Genomic DNA, 16744 nt, shown 5'->3' with positions numbered 1-16744 from the left:
TGGCTATCTGGACTCAGTAGCTAAATGGATAATGTGACGGCGTTTGAAGTGAATGATACTGGGTTCGAGTTCCAGAGTGAACAACAACTCTTGAATGCAGGTTCGTCAGCCTGATGGGTCTCAAATAGGACGAAACTCGCCTCCTGTATTCCACAACTAGCCACCATCCATCTTTGCTTATTCAATTCTTGTTTTAATCACAAAATTGTAACATTCATAATACATGTTATTTTGTCCAAGTTTGGGATTCAACAGAAGTATGTACCTCAAATAAAACTGGTTCATTGTCCATGAAGCTCTAGTTTCTAATGGTGTTAGTCATAGACAAAGAGTAATCTCCACAAGTCCGTTAACTAAATAATTCACTTCTTATTACTGAACCACAAGTAAATAAACAAAATTTTCTATTGACTTTTAAATAAGTTTTAGTTTCGAGATAATCTTTTGCGTAGGTACTCTATGAAAGAATTTTGATAAACAATCAGTTCATTAATACGTAGGGTCATGAGTTCTCGCACTGCTCATATTAAAGGTTCCAACTGGTTAGTTACTACTGGGAAATCTTCATCCTAAGAAAATCGACACAATGTTACATTTATTGAAGAGATCTTTGTAATACATAGATTGTGTCTAACAGTTAAATTCGATTGTGGACTTGTTTGTGGACTTGATTCTGAATCAATAAACACTGGGTTTGAATTCCAGAGTGATGAGCGACACTCGGATGCAGATAAATTCAGTTGATAAGTATCAAATAAACCGAAAAGTGAGTCCTTGGTTATACGCCTATCCATAATCTGAGTTTAATAAAAATCATTTTATTAAGTGTATATTTTTAGTGGCCCTAGATCTGACTCCAGTTATATTGTAGAATGATTGTTATTGAAATATACATATCGTCAATCCCCGTATATAATTATTGACTTAAATCACGTTAGTGAATAACGGAATTAAATAAGTCAAGTACGAGGATGGATTTTTGAATACACATATTTTGTACACTCATTGATCTGGGCAGGCAATCAGAGAGACGAAGTGAAGGAAGCAAAAAAAAGAGAGTCAAGAGAAACGACGCGCAGTGGAGAAGGCATGTAAGTCAATTCCATTTAATCAAACGTTAATCAATATTTATAGCCAGATAAAAATAAGTTAGAGACATGTGATGAATAGGATTAGAAGTGTACACACATACGCTCATATAAAAGCACTCAACTTTGATAAGCGAATAATTAACAAAGTCAAAATGTGACTCAAGAAGAATGGGTAGATTGATCTGTTCGGAAGCTAGGAATAAGCTATGTGCGCTTAACATAACAACAGATATGATATATTCTTTCACTATAAATTATCCTGACCCTAAATTTTATCAAAACACAACATTGGCACTCAGGAGAACTAAAAGATTTTACTCTTTAGATATAAGTATTTTATGCGGAATTATGCAGAATGTTATATTTTACCTACTGAGAACGCTTCTCAGTTACTTCAGGATTGGGTTGCATCGGCACCTGAACTAATGATAGGGAGTGAAGTAGTTGAGCGTGTTGACCGCTTCACTTATCTTGGGAGTCTCATCAGCTCTTATGGTCTGGTATGTGACGAAATCTCAGCATAGATACAGAACGCTCGTCTAGCTTTCGCCAACTTGCGTTATTTATGGTGTAGGAGTAGGTTGGAAGAAAGCTAGGGGCGGCCAGACCAAAACGTGGCACAAAACCATGAAGCCACTGACAAGTGGACTGAGCCATGTTGGCAGGTGTAGACGGCGAGACTAAACTATATGGACGAGCCAGTCAGAAGTTTTCGCGGGTTTTCAAGGTCACGGCGCTAAGTTCGGTACCTGATGCTTACGTACGATCGATTTACAGCGGATTTTAGTGAAGAAGTGATAATTCAGCGTCTACAAGAGAAGGGAGTCAAATGACCGCTGTACGGTGTGCAGACTGCCGTGATGATATTATCTTTCGATGTTCTTCATGTTGGAAGAAAAATCAGCTCGAACAGGAACTTTTTTCGCTCGATCAAAATTAAGGTTAAGGCAAATTATGATTCTTGTTGCAAATTGGATAGTAAAAGCACCAGTTACACTTACTGCCACGTTTGCTGATGTAAGTGAAGTTTCGGCAGTTCAGTGGTACGAGTATTGCCGAGAAATATGTGCAACAAAATTGACAAGCGTACACGAATCGTATGGAGGAGTAGGGAAGATCGATGAAATAGACAAAACAGTTGTAAGGAAACGAAAATTCAACCATGGCCGTAGTATTGAAGAAGATTGGGTAAGTACCTCTTCCATAAATATACCTCACAGGTCCTTGAAATCTATGGCAGATCACTATAAAAAGGACATTTCCAACGAGTCAGGAACCGATAGGCACCAACAATGATACCGATTATGCAGCAATATGTGCTTCCGGGCACTACGGTGTATACAGATGATTGGAGTGCATACAGGTGCCTAAGTAGACTTGGCTACGTGCATTTTGTGGACCCTACAACTGGGGTGCACACCAACAACATTGAGGCTATGTGATGGAGGCTGAAAGAATTTTTGGGACCTTATCATGGCTCCAGAGGCCGACTACTATGGAGCCACATGAATGAGTTCCTGTACCGGATGCACTATGATTTTAGAACTTCTGAACCGATATCTAACCTTGATAAGTTTTTGAGTCGTGTAAAAGAACAGTATCCCCTTTAGATTTTGAGTTTTGTATAATATATTTTTACTGTATACTAGCTGTCTTCTGATTGGCTAATATTTCTCAAGGTCATTTAAGATTCGTTCAAAGGTCGTCCGTATAGTTTAGTCTCGCCGATGTAGACTACCTGGTTGGGATTCGCGAGATGATAACAACGGATGATTAGAGACCTTGAATGACATGGCGCAAAATCGTTTGCAATGGAGAAGGTGAATCCACTCTTTGTGTTCTCCCGAATTTTAGTCTTCTGAATTCTTTAAGTCTCTATCTTTTTTATCTTTCAAATTTATTTCACTGTATTATACTCCTTGAATAACATCTTCAAACCCTAATCTTTCCGATTGCTGCTTATACTCTTACTACTTCTACCACTATGGGATTTGAATCAACAACTGCATCTCTGTGCTAATTTGGTATGTCAACTCGAACTGATGTACGTACGTATGAAGTTCTACGTTGTGAGTGACTGGCTGAGTGAGAACGCTTCGAAATTCTGTGAATATACTATTTTGCATGGTAACCTTACAAAGTTTTATGCAATGAATAATATTTAATTTTCTATTTAGTATTACTGATAAACCAATCCATCGTCTTTAGACAGAACATCCTGATTGGCATTTTGAAGATAAGTAATCCACATGAATGATTACATTGACTGATCTCTTATCAGTGATGTATGTATTGGTTTTGAATCTTCTGTAATGATTTATGGTCGTATTGTAGTTTGATCAGTACGAGTGAATTAATAGTAAGGACTAGACAGGTATGACATTGGTTACCACTCAATATTGAATTGGAGTAAATATCTCATTCATACAGTAGGTCTGTACAGCTTAGTGGTAATGTCTCTGAATACGACACAGTGATCCTAAGGGACCATTAGATCTCTTGATGTTGCACGTTTACCATGTTTACAAGCTTTAACTAGTAGAAAATCCAGGTCCTTAGTTTCCTACCGATTCCCTCCTATCATTGTATTCATTATAATACAATAAAATCATCTAAAAAAATTGCTTGCTCGGTCAATATGATTACATTTATATAAACCTGAACTTACGTAATATATTCACAGATATTTCATCCTTATATTGACCTTCAACCTTTTTCTCATTATCACTAACTGTAGGTATTACTTCTACTGAATAAATTCCATGTGATTCTTCATTGACATCAGTAATTGTATACAATACATTAGTTGGGAAGCTGAAGTACAATAATAATTATATATAGAATTATATTTCTTTGAATTTGTTAATTTCTATGACAGCAAAATTTAAAACAACAGATATCCATTTTAAGAGAAGATGAATAGTGGCTAGCAGTGGAATACAGGATGCGCGTTTCGTCATATTCGGGACACGTCAGATAGATTTACCTGCATCTCAGAGTTCATGTGACTATCAGCAATCAGTAGCTAAGTGGACGACAAGATAGCGTTTGAAAAGAACGGTATTGGGTTCGATTAACACAGTGAAATTCAAATCTGAGATGCAGGTACATCCAGCTGACGTATCGCAAAAAGGACGAAACATGCGTCCTGTATTCCACAGCTAGCCACCATCCATCTTTGTTCATAAAGATTGTGATTTAATTCAATATTGAGGCAGTCATCAAAGGATGGACATATGCCAATAAGAGAACGATTAATTTCAGTCCTAAATATAAATGGTTAGATTCAAATAAACAATATCAAGTGAATTTAGATTTCCATTTTATTCTACAGACATGTAAATGTAATATTAACCTATCGTTGAAAGTATCAAAATTAAACCTCACATTAGGTAATATATATTCTATTCCCATAAGAATAAAGGCATCTGTTTTAGGTTAAGCTGATTTGAAAGTTTCAATAATTTTACTGGTAGTGTAATGTGGTCTACTTATATCCATATAAGTAGTATATGGTGATGGTCAGACATAGAATGTATTTTGGCAGAAGATCAATAATAAGGAAAGAACTGAAATGAAACGCAATTGGTAGGAAAATGCATGAACAGTGGAATTAGAGAAGATGAACTGATATTTACAGAAGGAACAGTGAAGATTGAGACAATTGCTTGTTATTTTTCAAATTAACTGTTTGCTGTATGGTTAACAGAATTTAGTGAGATAGTCTGTAATTTGTGTCTAAATACATTCGATTGTCCCCAACCGGTGTTCTGTTCACTACAGTAGTAAAGAGTTCCAAATTAGACAATAAGAGATTATGGTAGTATAAACTCAAGAATGTTCACATCCCTTAGAGACGTTTGTGTAATACCGTGACTAACTCAGTACAAATAAATTTTGTACCCAGTAGTTATTATCTTTACAGTTTATTGATTACTGGGTAGTGATCAATGCCATATGTGTCAGGTCTTTCTTAGTGCATATTAAATCCTATCGATCAAATGTAAATACATCTCAGTCTTACAAGAGGTTAGTCACGGCCTGGATAGCCCAGTGGTAACGTCTCTGACTGTGAAGTTAGTAATGCAGGATCAAATCTAGACAAATCTTAGTAGACCTACTTCCATGGAACTTTACTATTAATTCATTCATTAATCATTGATTGTAATCATATGCTCACTAGTGACTGACTTCAAGATACATGTCCTGGAGTTCTAGTGGGAAGCAGTGACCAGTTGAGTTCAACCAAGTCTGTTGTGAGATAACAACTCACTGAAGACAATTGGTGAACGGTTGCTCAAACTTCGTGGATCGGTTGAAGTTAGACATTAGCACCGTTGGATGCCAGCCAGCTCAGTGGTCTATCGGTTAAGGGCTCTGGCTTGAGACTGGTAGGTCCTGGTTTCGAATCTCGTGAGTGCGGGATCGTGGATGCGCACTGCTGAGGAGTCTCATAATAGGGCGAAACGGCCGTCCAGTGCTTCCAGGTTCTCCATGGTGGTCTAGCCTCAATTGACTCATGATTTTAACTTTGAAAAATACTGAAAATCTCCACAAAAACCCCTTCTGATTATTCATTATGATTACTTTTATAATAATATACAATAATATGTGATATACTTACTTATAAACTTTATTTTCATCATGATATCCTGTAAGTGGTTGTTTATCTTTAAACCATTTTACTGTATATGGAATTTCACTTGTTACAGAACATGATAATTCTGCTGTAGCTCCTCTTCTAATATCAATTTGTGCTGGACATGTAACAACAATTTGTTGTGGTTGTCTAGAAGATAATGCTACTTTAGAACAACGTTGAAATGGATAACCTTGACCATCTCGTCCAGATACCTGTTAAAATTGATATTAATCATAAAAAGAGTAGTGTAATCATTTTGTACAGTATATATTCATAAATGAATCATTAGGCTAATTCGAAAATATTAGAACATACAGACACTTAATTAAGTTGGATTTGTCCTTGTAAATAAAATTGAAAGGTACATTCAATACTATCAAGTTATCGCCCCCAAATGCCCTGGTACGGCTGAGAGTGGGAAGAGTCCTCTCTCCCTCTAGAAATGCTCTCACATGGCCACGTGTATATAGCCTCTGCCAGGGAAGTCCTACTCACTGCCTTCTCGTGGCATTACTGTTGTTTACGAAATTGAGAGGACGAAAAGCGAATGTCCGACGCTTTAACTGGGTTGGTAGACACGGAACGTTCACCTAGGGGAGTTGGAAAGTCACATTGTCTGTACAAATAGGATAATATCACTTGTCCTGTTTGTTTAAATCAAATATCTAATTCAGTAGTATATTGTTAAATTTGAAATTTTTTTGGTTTTGATTAATTAGCTACACTTCTGTATATTTTCAAATAGTCGAATTTAATTTAATAATAATTATATTTATAAAATCTTAGTTATTCACTTGATATTGTTTGTTTGAATCTTCCCATTGATGTTTAGGACTGTAATTAATCAGTCTCTTATTGGCCATTTGTGCATACTGTGCGTATTGCCTTGATATAGCCTTAATTCACAAGCATTATAAGCAAAGATGAATAGTGGCTAGCAGTGAAATCCAGGAAGCGTGTTTCAAACAAACAATACTAAGTGAATTCGAACTTCACCCCATCTCACAAGCAAGTGATTATCAGGAGTCAGTAGCTGAGTAGATAACGCGATGGCGTTTGAAGTAAACGGTACTGGGTTCGAGTCTCAGTGTGAACATCAACTCTGAGATGCAGGTACGTCCAGATGACGAGTCCCGAACAGGATGAAATGCACATCCTGTATTCCACTGCTATTCACTATTCATCTTTTCTTATAATCTTAGTTATTTTTAATCAAAATTAGGATGACATTTGCTTGCTTGAAAAAAAAAACAAACAATAATGATGATGACGGTGATGATGATGACGGCGAAATTCCTACAAATATACCAATTAACATTATTCCAATTGTTTTGTACTAGTTTTAAGAAAATATTTCTGTATAGGTACTTTTTTTTTCTTCTCTATAACACAAAATTCATTTGGATTAAACATACTTCAAGATAATAATGTCCAATAATTGGTTCCATTGCTTGTTGACTAACATATATTTGAAATTTATCCGTTTGTTGTACAGGTAATCTTACAATTGATGAACCATTTGAACTACGCATATCAAAATGATCAACTTGTCCTGGTAGAAATCTTCCAGTCATATTAACCATAATATAGTTTTGAACACCTGTAGAAAATGTTTTTTTTTAAAAAAAGACAGTTCTATTTTTAATTCAGGAGGATAATGATAAATATGACTGAATGATTGAATCAGTTTCCTAAGCTCTTCTAATTACTACAAGCTAACTCGACATGATAACAGGATAACACGAGAGGAAAGGTGAGAAATATGATAAGAACGCTTTATTCTAAGGTTGGTTTATGTGTTTCAGATGACTTTGGGCCTCCGGAAAGTTCTGGAACTCTAATAAACATAGTATCAGGTTGGGTAATCACCCAGTCAGAAAAGTGACAGGTGACTCTTTACTTTCTAAATGTGTCTGAGATACTTTCATTGAATTCTGATTGGATAAAACGTCTACCAACGTTTTTAAGGCTCCTTTGGGCATTTTTTCAGGGATTTTCTGGATGTCTCCAATAGATAATTGACAAGTATTTTATTCATTTCATTTCAGTATGAAAACTGTTCAGTGTAACATTCGTTCGATTCTAATGTTACATTTATTCCGTATATTACTCTTTGCATTGACTTAGTGTGAATTTCGTTCATCATAACATGAAGTATTATTCTATTTAAAAGAATCTACATTTTGTATTTCCCCTATTTTGATCATATATAATATTCAGAAGGGGTTTTGTGGAGATTTTCAGTATTTTCATAGTTGAAATCATGAGTCGATTGATACTAGACCACCAGGGAAAACCTGGAAGCACTGGACGGCCGTTTCGTCCTATTACGGGACTCCTCAGCAGTGCGCATTCACGATCCCGCCCTCGCGGGATCCAAACCCAGGACCTACCAGTCTCAAGCCAGAGCCCTTAACCGATAGACCACTGAGCCGTATATATGATATTCGTCAAGTAATTATCGATATATAAATGAGTGTGTTTTAATTTGTTATATCCCGTGGATATAGTTGTTAAGTAACTAACCTAACATATATATTTTTTGACCTATGAACTATTATTATACGATTTACGACTCTTGAGTTATCCCCAGTGTATTGATTACTGTCCCCCCTATTCACAGACACATTTGGCCAAATATTGTACAAATGTTTTTTTCTATTTTATGGTACAATGTGGTCAGTTTGTTTGGTGTATAAACCCTGTATGTTTGAGAATAATGGTTCATATTGCAGAGGCTGTTATCGGTGTTCTGGACTTAACTGTCTGGGCTAGGCAGAAAGCAGGACCGAGTAGTACTCAAGACTATTCATACGTCTTTTGTGTATCGTTGGGCGATCGATAAATCACTGCTCTCTTATTGGCGGTTTTAACACGTCATACATTAACTGGGTATCCACTCGGCCACAAGACATAACATGATTGAAGATTTCTTTTGTTTCAGGAGGATAGATAAAATATTCATATACCATCATTCTTTGTCTTCTTACCTGAGTCGTATGAGTTACGGTTTGATTTAACAAACATCAGTTGTCCATAATGGTATCGTTATCCACTATTTGGGAAGCTTTTTTGATCGTTAAAGTAAAACATGGTTCAGTTATCTAAACATTTCCTTTTATCAGCTATAGTTACATAGGATGTAGCTAGTCCTAGTAGGTAAGAGTGTCAAAATAACCTTTTTTTACAGATTGAAGGATGATTTCATTAGATTAGACGTGTATTTTGTTAACCTTATAAGTACGACATAATTTTTTTTATTCTAAACCTTATCAGAAGTGTCATTTAACTATAATTTCATCAGTTGTAATTTCATTAGTTGAGATCATGAGTCAATTGAAGCTAGACGGGATTATGGATGCGCACTGCTGAGGAGTCCCACCATAGGATGAAACGGCCATCTAGTACTTCCAAGTTTTCCATGATAGTCTAACTTCAGTTGACTCATGATCTCAACTATCAACAAATACTTGTGATAAGTGAGCTTGTTGACTGTTTGAAAATCTACATCAATAGATCAATTTCATAAAAATAAATTAATACCATGTGTCAATTCACTTAATATTGTTTGTTTGAATCTTCCCATTGATGTTTAGGACCGCAATTAATCAGTCTCTTATTGGCCATTTGTGCATACTGTGCGTATTGCCTTGATATAGCCTTAATTCATAGGCATTGTAAGCAAAGATAGACAGTGGCTAGCAGTGGAATCCAGGACGCACGTTTCGAACAAAAAATACAAAGTGAATTTAAACTTCACCCCATTGCACAAGCAAGTGGCTATCAGAAATCAGTAGCTGAGTGGATGACGCGATGGCGTTTGAAGTGAATGGTACTGGATTGGAGTGTCAGAGTGAACATCAACTGTGAGATGTAGGTACATCCAGCTGACGAATCCCAAACAGGACAAAACGCGCGTCCTGTATTCCACTGCTAGCCACTATCCATCTTTGCTTATCATTATTTGTTCACTTAAATATTCCTTAATTCAAATAATTAAAAATACAAAGAAACGAAAAGGAAAAAGAAAACTATTCAAACAAACCTGCAATTGGTTGTGTTGATGCTCCATAATTATATAATTTTGGTGTGGTTGAAAAACCTTGCAAAAAATCAACATCACTTATACCAGATACTCGAACAGAAATCCATCGTTCACGTTGTAAATTACTATCGCTATTATCAGTATCATCATTGTCGGTCAGATCCATTGTTTCCATATCATTTTCTTCTGTATCAATACCAACTTCTAATGTCCATTGACCTGATTTAGGTCGATCAATTGATCCAACAAATACAGATTTTACAGTTTTCATTAATTGTTTTAAACCATCTTCTTTATCGATTAATTTTCCTGATAAATAAAAATATTGATTTAAGGAGGGGGGGGTGGAGATTAGAAAATTAAAAACAATAAAAACTAACAAATATTAAAGGGGTTTGCATGGAGATCCGAAAGCTTGTTACCACTCCTTAGAATGATAAGCATTCAGTTTAAAGTTATTATAAACAAAATATCCAAAGGAGAAGAGGAAGACCAAATAACACATTACGCCGAGAAATGGAGACAGACATGAGAAAAATAAACAAAAATTGGATAGAACTAGAAAAGAAGGCCTAGGACAGAGTGGGTTTGGAGAATGTTGGTCGGCAGCCTATGCTCCATTGGGAGTAGCAGGCGTAAGTAAGTAAGTAAGTAAATATATTAATAATTTCTATAATATACTTAACTAGTAAATTATACTCAAAGTAGAGCTTTACATAAATTTGCCAGCCCAAATTCCTTTGCCATAGAAACGTGATGTGAACGCATTAGAGTGGCCGAAGTAGTGTAATAGAAATGATAAAGAGGAAAACTAGAAAGTAAGTATACGGTTCGAGAAACTAAAATGAAAAAGTATATATGAAGGAATATCGGTACTGAGAATCTGAGTCATTATGATCGATTCTGTACGACGTCAGCCAACTCCTGATCGTAGTTATCATGTGGACTTCAACCAGGTTGCCTTCGTTTAACAATACAGATCAGATTAACAATGACTCCATGGAGTAATGTCACGCCATCGTTTGGCGGCCTCTAAATTCACAATGTTCTAGGAATTTCCACAGCATTGAATAATACAATCTTATTTCCAATAATTAAGATGGAAATTTTGTAATTTTTCTATGCCGTATGCTGAAAGTAACTTTAAGCTGAAATCGTGGCGAGACTATATCTTATGGACGAGCCAGTGAGAAGCGTTTGAGAGATTTCAAGGTCACGACTCCACTTTCAGTACTTGATGCTCATGTACAATTGGTTCACAGAGGAATTTAGAGAAGATGTGATAATTGAGAGCTACAATAAATGAGACTACTAAGAAGTTCCTTTATTTGTAATTGCGCTAATCAAATGACTTATAGACCTTGTGCAGACTATTGTGATGTTGTCCTTCGATGTAATATATGTTGGAGGAAGACATCTGCTGGAATAGGGACTTTCTTCGCTCGATCTAAATTGAAACTGAGGCATATTATAATAATTACCGTGAACTGTATAATAAAAGCACCAGTAACATTGGCTGCAATAATCGCAGACGTTACTGAAGCTTCAGCTGTTCAGTGGTATGAGTGAATGATAAGCTTACACAACCGGACTACACACAAACAATATTGAAGCGATGTGTTCGAAGCTGAGGGAGTTTCACAACCTTATCATAGCTCCAGAGATCGACTATTATGGAGCCATATGGATGAGTTTCTCCACCGTACGCACTACGAATTTAGGACCTATGAACCTCTTTCTAACTTTGACAATTTTTTGGACCATGTAAATGAAGCGTATGCACTTTAATTCTTTGGTTTTGTATCATCTATTTTCACTCTATACTGAATGTTCTTTGACTGACTAATATTTCTCAAGGTCACCTAAGATTCCTTCAAAGGTCGTCCATAAATTATGATCTCGCCGAAATCCTTTATGTAAGTAGTTTCAATTCACTTTATTCTGATTTTTTTAAACATTACAAGTTGTAAGGAGTTGACGGGATTCTAATAATAGTAATAATAATAATAATAATAATAATGATAATAATAGATTAGAATTACCCTCGGGATTACGAATTTTCACATTGATTGCTCTATCACGTTGATGATTTGTTACTTGTATAGTTAATTGTGATAAATGAGAATCGACTGGGAAACTATAAGTTTTTGCTTCTGTATTTAATGTATCTTGTTGAAGTATATGTACTTTACGTGCTTCAACAGCAGCTTCAACCACTTGCATAAACTAGAATAATAAAGGTGTGTATTTTTTAATGGTACATTCATTTTAAGTTCATTTATTTACATGGTATCATTGTCAAGTAAGATTATAATGCCTGACAAAGTATAACTATTTATCAGAAGGGGTTTTTGTAGAGATTTAGTATTTTCATAGTTGAAAGCGTGAGTCAATTGAAGCTAGACCACCATGGAAAACCTGGAAGCACTGGACGGCCGTTTCATCCTGTTGTGGAACTCCTCCGCAGTGCGCATTCAAGACCTCGCCTCGCGAGATTCGAACCCAGGACCTACCAGTGAGAAGCAGTGACCAGTGAAGTTCAAACCACGTCTGTTTTGAGAGAGGAACTCACTGAATACAATTGGTGAACGGTTGCTCAACTTCGTGGATTGGTTGGAGTTAGACATAAATGCCATCGGATGCCGGCTCAGTGGTCTAGTGATTAAGTGCTCTGGCGCGAGACTGGTAAGTCCTGGGTTCGAATCTTGCGAGGCGAGGTCATGAATGCGCACTGCTGAGGAGTCTCACAATAGGATGAAACGGCCGTTCAGTGCTTCCAGGTTTTCCCTGGTGGTTTAGCTTCAATCGACTTATGATTTCAACTATGAAAATACTAAAAATCTCCACAAAAACCCCTTCTGATAGGAAAATATGTTTTATCTGTTAATTAGGATTATTTAACTAGTGATATAATGCAGCATTTGTTTGAAATTTGTCTTCACAAAACAAAAAAACCATCCATGAAAAATTAATTTTAGGAACAACCAATCACATTTTATCTCATAAATTTCAATCTAGACCGTAATTACCATAGAATATAGAAGATATAAATTCTGAGATGGTGGAGAAGATTTGTAGCTCAGGTGGATGATTTTGATGGAGTTTTGTTCCCGAAGTTTGTGCTAATGATATCATTCAGAAGAACAATGAAAGCTCCACGACCAAACCATCCAGCTCAGAGAAACAAAACTCCATCAAGAATCTTCCCATAGATATTTAGGACTAAAATGAATCAGTCTATTAGTGGCATATATACATCCTGTGCGGATTGTCTTGATATTGCCTTAAGTTACAGGAATTATCCATTTTTGTGAATTAAGGTAATATCAAGGCATTCCACACAGGATGCATATATGTCAATAAGAGACTGATCAATTTCAGTCTTCAACATCAATATGAAGATTCAAACAACCTCTACAAAATGAATCTAAACTTCACTTCATTTCACAAGCTAGTGACTATCAAGACCCACTAACTAATTGGATAACTCGATAGCGTTTATAGCGAACGGTGTTGCGTTAGAATCCCAGAATGATGCAGGTACATCTAGCTGACTTGTCCCAAATAGGTTGAAGTGTGCGTCCTGTATCCGACTGCTAGCCACTATCTATCATTGCTTATATAAAAGATATAATTTCAACTGGAAAATGATAATGAAAATATAATCATTTAAAAAATATCATTCACTTACTTCATTAACTTGACCTTTACCAATAATATATAATTGACCAGAGCTAACTGTAGCAATTTGACGATATGCTTCAAAACCAGGTTCATCCGTTGTATTACAAAATCCAGTTAGAACAAATACAACCTTAATTATGAATAATAATAATAATCATAAAGTGTAACTGAAAGATCCTTGTATAGAAAAGAAAGATAAATCACTTTTTTCGCTATTCAGTGTCTGTTTAATTTACTTACTTACACCTGTTATCCCTTCTGGAGGAGTATAGATAGCCTACCGGCTGTTATATTTAGTTACTGTAAAACGAAGTACATTGAAAATTAGCAGGGCTGAATTAAAAATCAGTTGCTGTTTTTAATTCTCTACTGTAAATCTACATTCATGACGTTAAAGAAGATCAAACTCAAACCCTCTATTCCTGGAAGTGATCACTATACTTTGGTGTCAGTGAGCTGAAATCATTTAGACTATATGTACAACATTAGTAAGTGTACAAATTCAGTCAAAACTCTCATTAAATACTATTGATGAGTAACTAATACACTTGTAATTTCTTTGATCACATGACTAAGCACTAAAATATAGATGTTTGAATATCATCTGCCAAACAGAATCGATCATGCAGTCAGTCAGACATTAACATCCAAGAATCTGAGATATGAATGCATTAGTGCAGATTGACACACTACATAAGGTCAATAAGAAGTCAGAATAACAGAATTGATAGCAGTATCAGTAGTAAAGGGGAAGATTAGGTGTAGACAGTATGGTACAAAAAAAATACGAATTTATGAAATAAAAAAATATAAGATAATTTTGTTACCCAGGGGCTAAGGGGAGTGTGTATCTCTGTGTGTGTGTGTGTATCCATATTAATCAACTTATCAGTTTCATTATTACTATTATTTTTATTAGTTTAGAAGTTTCTGAAATTTGTCGAATTTTATGATCTATATCATAAACATCTAAACCATTAGATATTGTTATATCCCGAAAAGAATTATGAATGGTAACTTTGAGAACTATCTATGGACCAATATGATATGTATATTTCCTATTGTATAATTGTTAAGTAACTAAACTATTCATATTCATGTTCCCTTTATTATAAGCTTTATTTTGACCCATAGACTATTGTAATACGATTTACCATTCTTTAATTATCCCCAGTCTATTGATTACTGTTTCCCCTATTCACAGCCACATTTGGCCAAATCTTTTACAAATGTTTTTTTCTATTTTATGGTACAATGTGGTCTGTTTGATTGGTATATAAACCCTGTATGTTTGAGAATAATGGTTCATATTACAGAGGATGTTATTGGTGTTCTGGACTTAACTGGCTGGGCTAGGCAGAAAGCAGGACGGAGTATTGCTCAAGACCGCTCATACGGCTTTCGTGTATTATTGATCCGATCGATAAATTCACTCCTCTCTCATTGGTGGGAATCAGCACGTTCATAAATAAACAGGGCACGCAGGCAGTCGATATAACAGATACTAACTAAGAGATTTAATGGCTAAGTGATTACTACAAGACCTAAACGTAATAATTTTGGTAAATGATAAAATTACGTGTGCATTTTGATCAGCGGTTCCATAATATAATCAGTTTAGACCATAGTATAGTATAACGGTCGAGCATCAAGAACAACGACGAATTTACGACTAGTTTCTAGCCTGTTAGAAAATAGCTCTTATCAATAGATAGTTAATGCGATATGGCAGCTCACATACAATTGAATTTGTTTACATCTAATTTGGCTAAGCCCTTTTGTTAAATTATTTAACGGACATTCATTCGTACAACAACGACCTATCTATACTATTGTACCTTTATTATGTACGCTTGAACATTGCTTACTGCCTAGCTATTAATCGCTTAATTGATTCGATGATTCATGCTTTTCCATTTGTTTATATATACGTACATCTTAATCCTGTTCACTGCACTGTACTGTACTCGCTTACTCGGTCGGTTGATCTCCCGCTCATTCGACTCTCTCTCAATCGCCTGCTTTACGGCACTAATATTTCATGTTTGCTTAACGTACCTGTAATTTTGGATATCTGTGTGTGGTCGAATAATAAACAAAATCAATCCTTCATCTTCTCCTTCTGATTTATACACCGTTAGGACGTTATCGAGTAACAGGTATCAGGACGAACATTATACGAAGTTTAAGAATAATATCGAATATAGACCACCACAGGGAAATAAAACAATAATTCTATATAGTGTAAACAAATTTTAAATCAATAATGAGTCTATAGGTTATTCTAATTGTAAACCCAAAAAACAACAACATATGAATTCTTCCTTATGAGCGAAGATTGTCCGTCTTCTCAAACTCTTAAAATGACCCAAATAGATTTTTAGGAGCCTCTAAAATGTTCCTAGTTAGGGTTAGGTATTTCAAGTTATGATCAGTAATGTTATCAGATTAATTCTCTCATAAAAGTGTAGTTCTACCAAGTTTAAGTTTGGTTCGGAACTAAGGGTTCGAATTTAGGGATACACTATCCTCAGATACAGAATTAGGTATTTCATACATTTAACAATATGTTTTTATTTTATGGTTGAGAAAAATAACTTTTCACCATCATTTTAAACATTTTGAGCAGTACACAGAGTTATTTCTACTGCTTGTTATGTATGACATTTGACTTACATTCTTGATTCTGATTGGCTCGTCCCTAAAGTATACTTTTTTAGTGGCCCGTTGATCTGAATCCGTTTGATGTATACACCGTAATGATAGATCATCCACTTAACTTTGTATATTACACTAGGCTAAGCCATTTGTGCGATGGCAGTTAACAAGAACCTAAAACGGGTTGGGCTAGCCAACTTTATTTCGAACACCCGTTAATTCAGACAGACATTGAGAATGAGAAGCGAGAAAGCGAAGCCGAAAAAGCGAACATGTAAATTTATTTTGATAAAGTGTGTACTCAATATTTATAACCAGACAAAAATAGGCTAAAGACATCTGATGAATAGGATAATCGACATACACATACTCTCAAATAAAATACTCGATGTTATAGGTAAATAATGTCCAAGATCCAAATGCCACTCAAAATGAATAAATTAATTGATCTGTCCGGAAGCTAAAGTAACCCATGCGGACTTAGCATAGTGCTGGACACCACACTTTTACCGACTTTCACATAAATAAATTAAACATTTAACCATTTGAATAAAGTAAAGTAGAAATTTTAAAATAATCTTGGTAACAATGAATGGTGAGACTATGGTTTATGGATGACCTATG

The 16744-nt window shown here is 35.5% G+C and overlaps 1 protein-coding gene across 1 annotated transcript in view; it reads right to left on the bottom strand.

Moving 5' to 3' along the window:
• The window catches only part of Smp_163920 (putative titin), a gene marked incomplete at its 5' end in the record, with an annotated part of 168880 nt that overhangs the window by 139324 nt on the left and 12812 nt on the right, over positions 1-16744 (bottom strand). The window contains 5 exons of the mRNA XM_018790295.1: positions 5716-5945; positions 7149-7333; positions 9779-10087; positions 11821-12004; positions 13470-13592. Of these exons, the coding sequence (XP_018655653.1) occupies positions 5716-5945; positions 7149-7333; positions 9779-10087; positions 11821-12004; positions 13470-13592 (1031 nt within the window). The remainder of the gene's footprint in view (positions 1-5715; positions 5946-7148; positions 7334-9778; positions 10088-11820; positions 12005-13469; positions 13593-16744) is intronic.

The sequence above is a fragment of the Schistosoma mansoni genome, chromosome W (genome assembly GCF_000237925.1).
Source record: "Schistosoma mansoni strain Puerto Rico chromosome W, complete genome".
In the NCBI taxonomy this organism is placed as follows: domain Eukaryota; kingdom Metazoa; phylum Platyhelminthes; class Trematoda; order Strigeidida; family Schistosomatidae; genus Schistosoma; species Schistosoma mansoni.
This window is presented reverse-complemented; position numbering and strand designations above follow the sequence as displayed.